We start from the raw sequence: 14,250 nt of genomic DNA, 5'->3' as shown, positions 1-14,250 counted from the left end.
CTGCATACATGTGTGTGGACTTCCAAGTGAGTCTGTCGAGTAAGTAAATATGTAGCACACTTCCTCTGAGAGCACTAGCTCTTGTGTCTTAGGCCTGTAGTCTGGGGGCTACTCCAGGCCTTGGCTGTTCTCACTAGAATAAATCACAGAAGGAAAATTTCCTTATGATTGATGAGCTGATGATGAATGTCTCCCTAAGCATCCTGTCTGCTCTCTGTCCCCTAATGGGACCTAACTTGGACCTCGACACAGAGCACAGTCGGGTCTTGTTACGCACTAGTGGATGAAGAGAGCGATCGTAGAAAAAAAAAGGGCTGAGATTTATTCTGGGGCATAACTTCGTTGGACTTATTTGAACATTTAACAGGAATACCACATGAAACCTTGACTCATATCAATCTCCTCGTTAGAGTTATACCGTTGAGCGGGTCTCATCCTTTAATATTGATAAGAATTCCTCGGGATATAGAGGACATGTAGCAGGAATAATATGTGGTACAAAAATGACCCCCCGTGAGCATATTTCATTTTTCCCATAACACAATACGCACCATAGTTTATGGACCATGGGATTTCAGCCGCAAGATCTGGCCTGACTCAATGGCTTTGAGGAATATTATAGAGAAATACTTGTGGTTGTGTCAGCGGGCAGTCACAAGTTACCCACGTGTTCTCCACACCCCTGCAGGCATCACTGATCTTTTTTGACCTCCCTGTGCCCTTCTGTTTTCTGTTGCATCTGACTATTAGCTGTGGAATGATTTCTCATAGGGCTTTGAGAAGTAACAGTCAGAGATGTGTTTTTATGTTCTTCTCCTTTCACTTTGAGTAGAGAAGGGAGGGGACGTTTCCTGGAACATGAGATAGACACTCAGTGCAGCTGTTCGCTTCATTTAAAAAGGCAAAATTGCTATTGAAGGGGAGTTCTCATTAAAAATAGCAATAACTGTCTATACTCATTTTTGCAGTGAAGCTTGAAGAAACAATTGAAGAAAGTTAAACAGAGTTGTATCATACAATGGAGTTTAAAGAACAAGCTGCATTTAAATAAAATTAAAAAAAAAAAAAAACATGGCATGATGTATGTAATATTGCTCCTTTCAACGTCACATTGGAAGTGGGAATTTAGAACTGGGAGTTACGTCATTTTTGACCTCCACGTTTTCAAGTTACACAACGGGGAATAGAAACTGGCTCCTTGAATGCTTGTCTTTTGTTTGCTCTGTCCAAGCACCAAAAATCCACAATCTAGCCAGCTAACATTATATAAAAAAATCAGTGATAACTTACATATTTTTTTTCAAACATTTTACAAAACAAAACCATGTGTACTCATTGCTGTAGTGACATGTTCTGTGAGTCTATGCTTATTTAATATTGATGGAAGGAATCTCCAGTATCAGGCCCTGTTTACACTAACGCGTTTTCGCTTTAAAACGCATAACTGTTGCTACAGTTACGCCTGTTGTCTACACTACTCCGCCGTTTTCCACCCTCGAAAACGGAGACTTTTGGAAACACCGAAGACCCTGTTTTAGTTTGAAATCTCCGGGCATGCATTTCAGTGTAAACGGATCAAAACGAAGACTTTTGAAAACGTAGGCGTGGCTTCGCCCACATTCGCCCCGATTGGGTCTTCTGGATCACTGAATATCCTTCACTGAGTCGTCAAGCCCCTACCATATGACCATTACGCTACCTTGATCGTATACACAACAACACGGAGACTGAACCGCAAGCTTTGCTGGCTTTGTGGTCATTCTTAGCAGCCATTGTACAGTTAAATTCTGTATTTTATAATACTGCAGCTGCCTACGTGCGCAAGAGGCGAGCTAGGATTAAAGAAATCGGCGTAAGCCCTACATGGAACACCAGTTTGTTGTGTTTGCCGGTGACTAGCAACCAACTTCCTGTTTACACTTGTATGTGCATGCCCAGTGTGCATGAATGGTCATGTGACATGCGTATTTGCTCGTGTAGTGTGGACAGAGATCGTTTCTGAAACACAGCGGAAACGCCAGTGCGACCGAGGATCGTTTTTATTTTAAAACAAAAACGCACTAGTGTAAACAGGGCCTCAGTGCTTTGTTACCCTCTGTGGTAAAGTTTTCTGACAGAGGTTTGAGGAGTTTATAGCTTCAGGGTTGAGGTGACCTTCCCAGCTTTCCAACTAGGAATTCTAAGTTGAGAAGGTGTTTTCTTTGTTTTTTTCCCTAGCCTGAGGTCAGAAATTCAGAATGACGAGCTTTAGCTGACCGCATCTTACCAGCACTTTAACAACACAATGCCCAATATATAAAACTAATATTGCATTACAAACCAATAGAAACAAGAACAATATCACCTGTATGCATCTCGAATTCTCCAGCACAAGATAAATGTGTGTTTTCAAGATTGTTTGATTCTGAACTCAGACAACAGGCCCTTCAGGACACATATCTCATGCTTAACCTTTCACATGATGTTGCAATGTGATCCTGAAGAGAATGGGCCCATGAAACCGCACAGTTCCAACGAGAGCAACTCATGCCAATGAGTACATCACTAACAGTGACATTTTATTGCCTGTGAGCTCATTATATTTGCTGATTTCAGCAGAGCGAATGAATCCGAGGTGTCTGGACAGGAAAGGTGAAGGGTAAGAGAGTTCACGGATGCAGAAACATGATGCAATACGAGAGGCATGCTGTAAGCATGGAGTGGTTTTTACTAGCATCTGGGCGACAAATGCAGGGAAGGAAGCCATGAGGAAGGAAAGAAAAATTCATGGGCGTTTCCTCTGTAAGCAGCCATTAGGAAGACAAGCTCTAAAGGCTTGAATTGGCATAAAGCACGTAATAGATTTAGCAGCTTTGCCTCTTTAGACACATTTTTTCGAAATGGTTGGTTTAAAAATGACCCTTGGTGAAAAACATTTATCATTTCAACGTGTAGCACTGCTATGGTTTGAGCGATTGACTTCATGTAAATATCATAAGGTATTTCCTTATCTGAGGCATTTCTAAAAGTTATGCTCAGAGGAGCAAAGCTAATAAATCTAACCCATGCTCATGTTTGAAGACTTTTCCTTGGAGCAACCTTTTTAATGCTGCTTCACTTTTTTCCTATACATTTTCCCTATACTATACTGTCTGTTTCTGCTCAATCTGGCAACCGTTAATTGAGGCATGCTGAAAAAAGTGGTGGAGGGGGCTGTATGTCATTGTATGGGCTTCGCTCATGGCAGGCCACATGGTCTACATTAGTGGGGTATGCTGAATGCTAGTGGGGGGGATTCCTGCCTTAAAGACCCTCTGGGACTAGAAAGTGTGCTAACGTTACATCCTGTCAGTTGCCCAGAGTCAGCTCAGAAATGCAAGAGAAAAGAACTGCAGTGTTGTATTTTCAAGGAAATATAATAAATTTCAAGTGGTGCGTATAATATATTAATGATAACAAAGGATTAGACTAGAGTTGTGCATCAGGATACAACAGAAACAAAAAGCCACAGGTGTGGGCAGGTTTTACTTTCATGCAGAGGGAACAGTCAGGTATGAATCAGGCGAAGGAATGATTGGACAAACTTTCTGCAGAACTTGGCAGAATTGGCCAAACTTTCTGTAGGAGTGGGCGTGATTGGGCAGAATTTCTTCGGGGGGGTGAGGGGATAGTGTAAAGAATTCCTTTGTGAGTGGGTGAATTAGTCAGAATTCCTTTCAGAGTGTGTAGGATTAATCAAAATTCCTTTGAGAGTGTGTAGGATTAATCAGAATTCCTTTGGGAATGGGGGATTGGTCACACTTCCTTCAGGAGTGGATGCAGTCAAAATTTCTGCAGGAACTGTTGGGAGTGGTCAAAATTTCTGCAGGAACTGGAGGGAGTGGTCAAAATTTCTGCAGGAACTGGAGGGAGTGGTCAAAATTTCTGCAGGAACTGGAGGGAGTGGTCAAAATTTCTGCAGGAACTGGAGGGATTGGTCAAAATTTCTACAGGAACTAGAGGGAGTTGTCAAAATTTCTGCAAAATTGGGGGGATTGGTCAGAATTCCTTTGAGAGTTTGTAGGATTAATCAGAATTCCTTTGGTAATGGGGGATTGGTCACACTTCCTTTGGGAGTGGATGCAGTCAAAATTTCTGCAGGAACTGGAGGGATTGGTCAAAATTTCTGCAGGAACTGGAGGGAGTGGTCAAAATTTCTGCAGGAACTGGAGGGAGTGGTCAAAATTTCTGCAGGAACTGGAGGGAGTGGTCAAAATTTCTGCAGGAACTGGAGGGATTGGTCAAAATTTCTGCAGGAACTAGAGGGAGTTGTCAAAATTTCTGCAAAATTGGGGGGATTGGTCAGAATTCCTTTGAGAGTTTGTAGGATTAATCAGAATTCCTTTGGTAATGGGGGATTGGTCACACTTCTTTCGGGAGTGGGTGCGACTGGTCAAAATTTCTGCAGGACCTGGAGGGATTGGTCAAAATTTCTGCAAACGTGGGGGGATTGGTCAGAATTCCTTCTGGAGAGGGGGGACTGGTAAGAAATCTTTCAGTAGTGAAGGATTAGTCATAAGTAATTGGGAGTGGGAGGACTGGTCAGAATTCTTTTGGGATGAGTAGAATTGGTCATTATTCTTTTGGAAGCAGGAAGGATTGGTTATAGCTCCTTCAGGAACAGGTGCGATTAGTCATAATTCCTTCAGGAGCATGTGTGGGATTGGTCAGCATTCCTTTGTGAGCTAAAAAACATTCCTATGCATATGTCCAGGTTAGACTGCGTGATGAAAAGTCATGGATCTTGCCTCCACATTGGCAAGCTCCTTTTAAGTCACTGGTTGCAGGACACAGTGAGGTCAATCACAGAAAGACCTTTTCCCTAGAATACCTCCTTGTCCGGATGCACGTATTGTCATTTTCACAACCTGAGCTCTTGATAGAGAAAATGAACAAGTATTTTTTACAGGCTCCTTCGTGTCAAAGTACTTGATGATTTATACAGCTTGCTGTGTTCGTGCCCTTGACCAAATTCAACAGCAGCAAGTCTTAAGCAACTTTTATTCTGTAGTACATTGCATGTCTCTGTTATAAACTTTGTTTAGTTCGTTTTTAAATCAGTTAGTACCAATACTGCGGTCCTTAATGTGGTATCTGTATGAAAAAATTGATATTGTGACAACACTACAATGTTTAGCTTATTCCAATCTTCTCTCTTCCCTTACAATTGGGTGGAGTAAGAATGAGAGAGAGAGAGAGAGAGAGAGAGAGAGACGCATACGCTCTGTGTGCTCAGGAATGCAGGAAAACAGAATCATGTGAAAAGCAGGATGCTCACTGGAATTCTAGGGGGCCTTTTTCCAACACTCCTAAAACTGGATTGCGGTCTCGGGCAAACGAAGGAGACAGAAGAAAGGCCATATTATATTTTACGTTCTAACTTTTTTGAGTTTTTACAGGAATATCTGAAGTACTCTCTGAGCTGTGTGGGGGCAGTAAACAAGAGGTTTGGAGGTTTAAAGCCAGGCCTGTTTAAGCTCCACTGCCCTCTGGCAATAACAAGTCTCACTCTTCTGGTGCTTTTAAGAGTGCCCTCTCGCCCAATGCTCTCTCTCTCTCTCTCTCTCTTGTCTCCCGTACCATCTTCCAGCCCTTCACTAGAGAGCCATCATAAACAACATCATGTCTCTGTAAACAGTGCACTTATGGGCACTTTAAAAACGACCGCTGCTGGGAGAAAGTAGCTGAAAACAGACACAGTAAATGCGCTACTGTCCGGATATCCCTGCCATTTCTTTATGCATAAACACAATCGGCGAGGAATGTGAAATAACATACTCAAATCCGATTGCAGGAGTTGGAAACGTTTCTAGCGTCCTCTGAGCACTACTGAGCCATGTAACTGAGACCAGCCTAATTACAGGATCCCTGTAGTGCAGCAACCAAAACCTAAAGATGGTCTTTCACTTGAATAATAATAATGCATCAGGATTCTTAAGTATTTATTTTTTCTGTACCCTGAGCCATTTACATGATACACAAAAGCATGTATCGTATTACATCCTAATCTGGATATCTTTTGAAGAATACTTAGTAGAGAGAGAAAGACCAAATGGAAAGGCATGAGAGTACCAGAAGAAGGTCAGTTAGTAATAAATAAATAAATAAATAAACTTTTTGTGTGCCTCTAATCTAGTAATGACATACCCACTGTGTACTTTAAAATACTACTCATTACTGTTCAAATATCTACAACGTAATTATCCATATGGAATACAATTGGGCATGGAACCCAACACAAAGGACATCTCACGATGGAAAAATTCCATGTTGGCCATTCTAAACAGGATATTTAGGCTGCTTTCACATTTGTCATCTTTGTCTCAACAACCAGCGCACATTTTAGTACAGAAAACTGAGCAGAATGTGGACGTTTATAAAAAGCACTGTTGTCTGCTTTTAAAAAAAAATAAAAATTTACAGTGGAGCTTCCCAAGTTGAAAAAATGTCAACTTTTCTCAAAAAAACACTGGGTGACATCAGGCACATTTTAATCTCCAGACCAATCCGGTTGCCAGTTGGTTGGGGAAATTGAAAAGACTTAATTCCAACATTGCAATTTAACTAAAAATAGCAACTATTTTGGGGGCATTTACCAGTATGTGATGTGATGTCCCACTTTAACTGTAGCTGCAAGCTGTCAAGTCATACCGGCAGCTCAAAAGCTACAGCAAAGACATCGCCACTTACCCCGAAAAAGGACAAGCAGGAAAGCACCCTTATTACACACACAAATCTGACACAAGGAATTCCTCAGGGTCCCAGCGTAACCCCTCACCTGCTAAGGCCTTGATGCGTGAGCGCTCGAACAGGCGGGCCGAGCTGTTCTCGTTGTCCCACTCCTCATCCCAGCGGTTGTTGACAGTATCCTGGTACTGCTGCTGGATGTCCATGTGGTCATATTCGGCGGCTACTGTCGTCATCCTGACCTCTCACCTTTTGGCCTTTTCACTGATCACACTTCCTCATGGGTGGCTTCCTCTGAAGCCCTGCAAAAACGGAAGGAAGGAAAACGTTTTATATCGAGATACCAATAGCATCAGCATCACACAAATCCAAACACTTTAAGCAAGCAGGAATGAAATCCAACCAGTTTGGACTTATGGGTAAAAAGTTCTAGTTTCCAACTATTACGTACACAACAACATAAAAAGACACAATACTGGGTTTTAAGGTCCAGTTACGAACGTTAAATAAATGAGTTCCCAGGTTCACTCTAAAGGTAAAAAAAAATTAAAATACATATAAGAGGCTACCACCCCAGTGATTAAGTGTTTAATGCCTAAATGCACAATCGATATTATATTTAAGTTCTCTGTTTCCTCAACCCTGTCCAAGAATTCGCAAATACTGAAGATGAATGGATGGTACAACGTCCAGTGTGAATTTACACTCAAAGATAAAATAGTAGGGCTCAAGGAAGTAAAAATGCTACATTCACTTTCCCTGGTTAAAAAAAAAAGTATGCTTAAGGGGGTTTCCGTTGACAAGTACTTGGCCTACATACATAGAGTGTTCCATATTATATATCCCAAGTTCATCTGTTTTCTTTTTCACAACTTTACTAACAAAAATATTACTGGTTGGGGAAAGGCTGGGCCCTCCTATGGATAAAGCTATGTATGAGGATCTGTGTCATGAAAATCAGAGTGAACTCTAGAATAAACCACACCTTCAAGGTCCTTCTGTATTATCTTTCGGAGACATACCGCCCTCCGCTGGTCAATCTCTAGAACTGCACTCAATCCTCTTCTATGGTGAATCCTCGGAGGAGTGCAGTAATTAGTGTGTCTCATCTATTTAAGTGACAACATGCTGAGTTTTTGGGCAAAAGCTGCTTGCTAACCATAACCCCTTCTTCCTGTCAATCCTTTCTCTGTTAACTGAAATCAGTACTCTCCCGTCTGCACGCATGAGTGCGGATTAGTCTGGCGAGCTCAGCGAATACCTCTTGTGTGTATTGTGTGTTTGTGTGAAGGCCTGTTGTCAGCACTATGCCGACCGAGAGAGTCGGAAACCTATGAACCCAGCATGTGTGTGAGGCCTTGCTGCAAAAGTGCCAGACACAGCAAACACACAAAACAAACAAAATAGGCGTCTTTTCATGGTGGGAATGCAGGCCTTCCCTCAATGCCTGGCTTGTGGCACTGTTGGCTTCAAACTCCATTTAAAACGTAATTGCTACCATAAGGCTTGAGTTGTGCAAAAAATAACGCGTTTCAGTCCTGTGGGATCCCCCCCCCTTCCCTTTTCTTTCAGTACGAACCTCCCACACACCATTAGGATCAGTGCTCGGCGGTCTGACTAGTTCTGCATGTGAAACGCTTGATTAGCATCTCACTGCAGGTTGTGCACAACACAGCAATTAGGCTGAAGGAGCCTATCGTCGACACCCTCCTGTCTGCATTTCTCCATACCGACCCCTTCTGCGTATGACTAAGAGCGTTTGCTGCGTCTCTGAGTCTCCGAAGGCGGTGAAGTTGGCTAAATATAACCACGCCGCTGGGCCTGGTTTTTAACATGTATAGACTGCAGTGGTTGAAGTGGGCACAGGCACAAAAGCACACACTCTGGCAGCAGAACGGATAAACACACAGGTGGCATGTGAACCCAAACACGCCGTTTATACACTGAAGCAGCAGTCTGAAAAGACCACACGTACACCCACATTCGACAGCAGCCATATGCACGCAGTCGGCTTTCGGGAACCGGCTGATATTTAATCTTCGAGGCACGGTTTTCAGTATACTCCCAGTTGCACAAAATAACTCGGTAACTCGACAAAAAGTCAACACAAACGGAGAAAAGCACAGCAAACGCAATGACGTAACTACAAACAATAGTTAATGCGACGCTGCAAACAAACAGCTCCAAAATAAATCGAAGGTGGAAAATGTCTCAATTCCATGTTTTTGTTTGCAATATAGAAATGTTTTTGGGGTTTTTTGTATCAGAGTGAGCAAATCACTAGCTAAGAAACTAACACTACGGAAAGTGCTATACTTCCTGGTCAGGTCAAGGTTTGTTAACAAGCCTGGCAATAAAGTTTTGGCAGTTCACTTGTATGGGAAAACACAGCAAAAGCAAAAAAAAAAAAGAAAAAAGGAATTAGCTTGCAGTAGTAGCTATTTTTGTTTTGCATGAATCAAGTTCATCCAGAAGGCACGGCTGTGTTCTTTTCCTGGCTAACAACATGATGTCCTCTGAACTAGTGATTTGTCTCCGCATACCAATGAGTCCCCAATCAACTCCCAAATGGCCCTTTGTCACTGTTTCCCACACCAGACAAACTTCTGATTTTACAACCATTGATTGTTTTGAATTGCCTGACTAAGACTAGAGTAAAACGATTCATAAAATGTTACTCTACCTTTAGTGAACGAAAAAACATTTCATTGCGCTTCAAACACCATTTCACCGTTCTCAATAACGAACGGCTCAGACGTTGAAATGTTTTCCATGGAAGTAAAGTACACTGAAATACTGAAGAGTCAGCTCTCAACATTCATCTAAAAGAGTCGACTCGTTTGCAAACGACTCTGAATTTCTTTCAAAGGCTTTTCCGAGGTCCTTAGAATGCTTCAAAATGTCTTCCTGTCAAAACATACAAGACCAATACAGGACCAGCAGGTGTGTATGTCTCTGAATGTCCTCTCAATGTCATAACTGCAACATCATTTTAAAACATATAGGACCGGAATGTTCTTCTAACATTTGCATATAACAAGCATTTGTGTGAAACTGAAAACTGGACATCTCCAAACATTACATGGAGATCGTTTGCAGATATTGGGTTATATATTAGGTTATATTTACCTTATGTTTTGTTAATTCTGCTTGTCATCAAAATTAATTGCAAAACACAAACTACCTAGATAATGTTTACTAGCTGTTTACTGAACCACAGTGTTGAATCCCACCACACCAGGATCACATGATTTGAACTGTACTGTGATGAAGAAATTAGAACGGCGAAAAGTCTTAACTACACCCATTCTAGAGAATTCTCATGCAGAAATTTGACACGAAGGAGCCGGTAAACAATAGCTCGAAAGCTATAAGAGGCAGAGGTTTGGTGCTCAGGGTGGAGACTTGCAGGATATCAATAAGCTCATAAGCTGAGGAAATCTACCCTCCGTCCACAAGAATATCATCGTATCGATTTTGTTTTTCCTTCCAGATACTGTAAGTCATGCGGACGCTTGACAGCCAGCCGAGCGCACTGCTCTGTCTCATGTATTGACTGATGTAGTCTTACTGCATCCTCAATCAGGAAACGCACCCTCGTGAATCCTGATACGTGAATACATAAATATGGTTTGCAAAACAGCAATTAAGATGCACTCTGATGAACATGGACAAGTGCATTTCTGTTAGCGATCAGCATACGATCAGTAAGCAACAACGTGAGTAATGTATCCCACATAAGGGAGACTGGATACGACTGGTAATGCGTTTGCATTAGCCGGTTTCCTGTTACAGGATATGAGACTTGGATTATTCTGTGTGTGCATGCGAGCTAGTTAGCGTTTTTCTCCTCTGTCTCAGGATGGTGTGCAGCCAAGAAAAAATGTCAAACGGCGCTAAAATTATCCTCACTTTATCACACGTTCTTCTACCTATTCTCGGCTCATCATCATCATCACCATCATCATCATTATTGCGCCCCCCCCCCCCCCCCCCCCCCACCCCCATCCTCTCTTTCTCTCGCTCCATCTCTTAAAGACCATTACCGGCTCCTCCTTTCTGTGCTCCTCCACCACTAATTCCATTAGCTCTAAAAGAAAAGACAAAAGGATTTTGTATTATGATAGGGATCGATAATTATTCCACCGCCGAATCAGTTCTGTAGGCCGAGCACTGTGATTAAACGCCATTGAACATCCGCAAGCCTTACGAAACAAGCTTTATTTTTGGTCTGACACCACATTTTATTTTTTGGCGGTTTAATGGCGCAGCTTTAGGAGCTCTTTTGGTTTTAAGCCGAGTTCCTGTCTGGGAGAAACACTAATGTGGGTGTGAGACGCGGCCGTGCTTTTAGCGAATGGCCCCCTACTGATCAATTTAAGGAAGCACGACTCTTAACGCGTGATGGACCGATTCTGTTTCACTAACTCCAATAAGGTTGGCATATATATATATATATCTTCACCAGCCTCTCTTTTTTTGTCTTTCTAAAAAACCAAACAAAGCAAAATGCAGATTATTATCTTCTGGAGAAACCAGAAAGTGAAGACTCTCTTATTGTGACACCAGACTCCTTACATTAAACATTAATAAACCTATGATTTGACGTATAGCTGCTGTTATAGAAAATTCATCAACACTTTCTGACCAATGAGATATTGTGGTGTAAGAGTAAAATAGATATTGTTGTTTAGTGGTTAGTAAGTGAACTCTGAAAGGTGGAATATTGACATTGATTTGTTTGTGTACACATTTACAATAACATCATAAAGCTCCTGTATATATTCAGAGCCGGGTCGAGAAAGCATTAACCATCATCTTGCTGATATGATGGATCGATTTATGGAGAGGCAGAAAGAAAGGACCAGCAAAGATCTTGTAGATAAGCAGTTCGCGCATTAGCTAGAGATCATCACTGTTTACAGGCACTATAGCAGATCTCTGAATATTTCCTCTCTGTCAGACTCCTGCCTCTCCCTCTCATCCTGAAAGAAAACCTAGCTAATGCTATTACTCCAACAAATGGCCACTGGTGGGGTTTTTTTTTCTCCTTCTCAAGAAGAAAAACAAACCTGAAGATCTGGAGCAGAGTGGCCATTATGAAACAGGAAACCCAAGCCTCTGATTTCATGTAAACTTGGCAGGATCACAACCCCCTGATTGGACCAGAGCAAAGTCAAATACCAGCTATAACTGATCATATCTTAGATAGCATGCGGTTTTAACCTCAGACTGATTAAATAAAAGAAGACTTAAAATTTGCCTTAAGAAATTTTTAGACGTTTCATTTTGTCTTGTTTCCTGAAAACATCCAGGTCATGAGTTTGTTCGCCAAAAGGGGGCGGTCTTGTGTGTTTTTACTTCATCGAATAGCATTTGGAACAACTTAAACATTTTGTGCTCATAACTGAGAGTTGTATCTAGGATGTGATGTTTATATTGTTCTCAGGATTTACTGGATTTTTTTTTTTTTTAATGATGAAACGTTTCCAAAGCACCAACACCCTTTACTGAGGACTCCACCAATCCATCCACAGCTGTCTCAGTATAATATAACATGTCTCTCACTGAACTCAGATGTTGGGTCCACCCTACTGGCTCAATCACACACATGCACACACACACACACACACACACACACACACACACACACACACACACACACACACACACACACACACACACAAATACTCGGACCAAATGTCTATACACCAAGTCAAATATATATTCAGTTTAACATCTCATGATGACTTGTGGGAGTTTCACTTACGCAAAGCTACTAATAATGACTTATAACTAGTTATGTGGGGAAGCCAATAAAATACAGAGGTGTGAAAATGTAATGTTAAATAAATCTGTTAAAAAAGGTCCCGCTGACGCTTTTTTTTTTTAGAACGAGATTGTAAATAGTTTTTGAACATGAGTGAAAAAAAGTACTCATGAGCTAAACTTAACAAAAAATATACATTCATTCCTTCATTCATCTACAGTAACTGCTTTATCCTGGTCAGGTTTGCAGCGGAGCCAGAGCTTATCCCGAGAACACTGAGTTCAACGCGAGAGAATTCACAGCCAATGGGATGGCAATCCATCACAAGGCTCCATACACATGCACACACACACACACATTCATTCACACCTAGGGGTAATCAATCCACCTATCTGCATCTATTTAGGAGATGGGAGTAAACCAAAAAACCTGGAGGAAACCCATACCAACATGAGGAGAACATGGGAAAGTCCACATAGGCAGTAATCCGAACTCAGGATATAGGATACTCAGCTGTGAGGTTCCACTATACCCGAAAGTATAGATAATGTACCTATAAATGATTAATTTAAAGTAGAAGTATCCACCCACCAACGGACAAGTATGCTACTTTTACATTTATGGCAATTGGCAGACACCATTATCCAGAGTGACTTACATTTATCTCACTTACACAACTGAGGGTTAAAGGCCTAGCAAGTGGCATCCTGGTAGTGCTGGGATTAGAACTCATAACTGTATGATCAGCAGTCCAACGTCTTAACCACTGCTCCGCTTTTAATGTACACGAGTATTAAAAAGCAAATGATGAAACAAATGGTGTATTCGAGCTTCTAGTTCTCAACTACACCATGGTAACAACAATATCCTGATAATGACTATTTGGAAAAACTTCCAAGACAGTGATAACTGGTTCCTCAACTGACATCAGAGCAATTTGAGATTTGCCCATAGATTTAAATATGTTTGGCTGTTGGTAAAATGCAAATCTCCATTTGTTTGTTTGTTTGTTTTTTGTATAGACTACTTGTAACGTTGCTAGCCAAATCAACTTGCTAATTGCAATAACGCTAGCTGATTATTTTAGGCTACAAGCTCCTTATAGCTTGACTATAATTAAACACTTAATGTTCGTTAAATTGTAGTTTACGTTGTTCTATTTTGTACCGTTACTCATTAATAACATACTATAAGCGTAACATACTAAAGTGCACTATTAACAATTGCATTGTTAGAATAGTTTTGTGTAACATAATTCTTTAAGAAAAAGCTTGATTTTGCGGCGGCTTTTTTTTGTAAATTTGCGAAATTGTTTTGCACAGTCTTTTGCAGTAATGTTTGTTGGCAAATGAGAGCTTTTCACTGTACTCGTGTTCGACACACGTGAATCAAAGAGGGCTTTGGCTGAATGCAAGTCGTGATGACGTCACATGACACATCTCGGCCAAAATTAACGGTAATTTTAAAAAATCGCAAGCTCCTCCAAATATTGCGACGTTTGCTTGATTTTGCGTTCATTTCTGCGATCTTTAAGACACAACAACGGTCTAACTTGAGTCGGAGAATTTTATGGATGGATGGAAGGAAGGAAGAATATAATGGAGATTATAATTTAGCAATGAAGAAATGCATAATGGATGAATGGAGGAAAATTCCGCTTGCTAACCTTAACCAACTGGAGTCTTCACTCAGCGCCCAAACGCTTAATAAGTGTCATTTAAAGAAAAGCTGACGTTACACAGTGCTAAACAGTCGACTGTCCCAACTTTTTTTGG

General features: G+C 41.3%; 1 protein-coding gene across 1 annotated transcript in view; it reads right to left on the bottom strand.

Moving 5' to 3' along the window:
* sptbn1 (spectrin, beta, non-erythrocytic 1) overlaps nt 1-14,250 on the bottom strand; it is an 83,782-nt gene that overhangs the window by 48,275 nt on the left and 21,257 nt on the right. Inside the window, exon 2 of the mRNA XM_017477948.3 lies at nt 6,797-7,007. Within this exon, the coding sequence (XP_017333437.1) occupies nt 6,797-6,941 (145 nt within the window). The 5' untranslated portion in view covers nt 6,942-7,007. The remainder of the gene's footprint in view (nt 1-6,796; nt 7,008-14,250) is intronic.

Source organism: Ictalurus punctatus, chromosome 10, assembly GCF_001660625.3.
Source record: "Ictalurus punctatus breed USDA103 chromosome 10, Coco_2.0, whole genome shotgun sequence".
Taxonomy (NCBI): Eukaryota; Metazoa; Chordata; class Actinopteri; order Siluriformes; family Ictaluridae; genus Ictalurus; species Ictalurus punctatus.
Note: the sequence above shows the minus strand (reverse complement) of the source record. Positions and strands in the feature narration are given on the sequence as shown.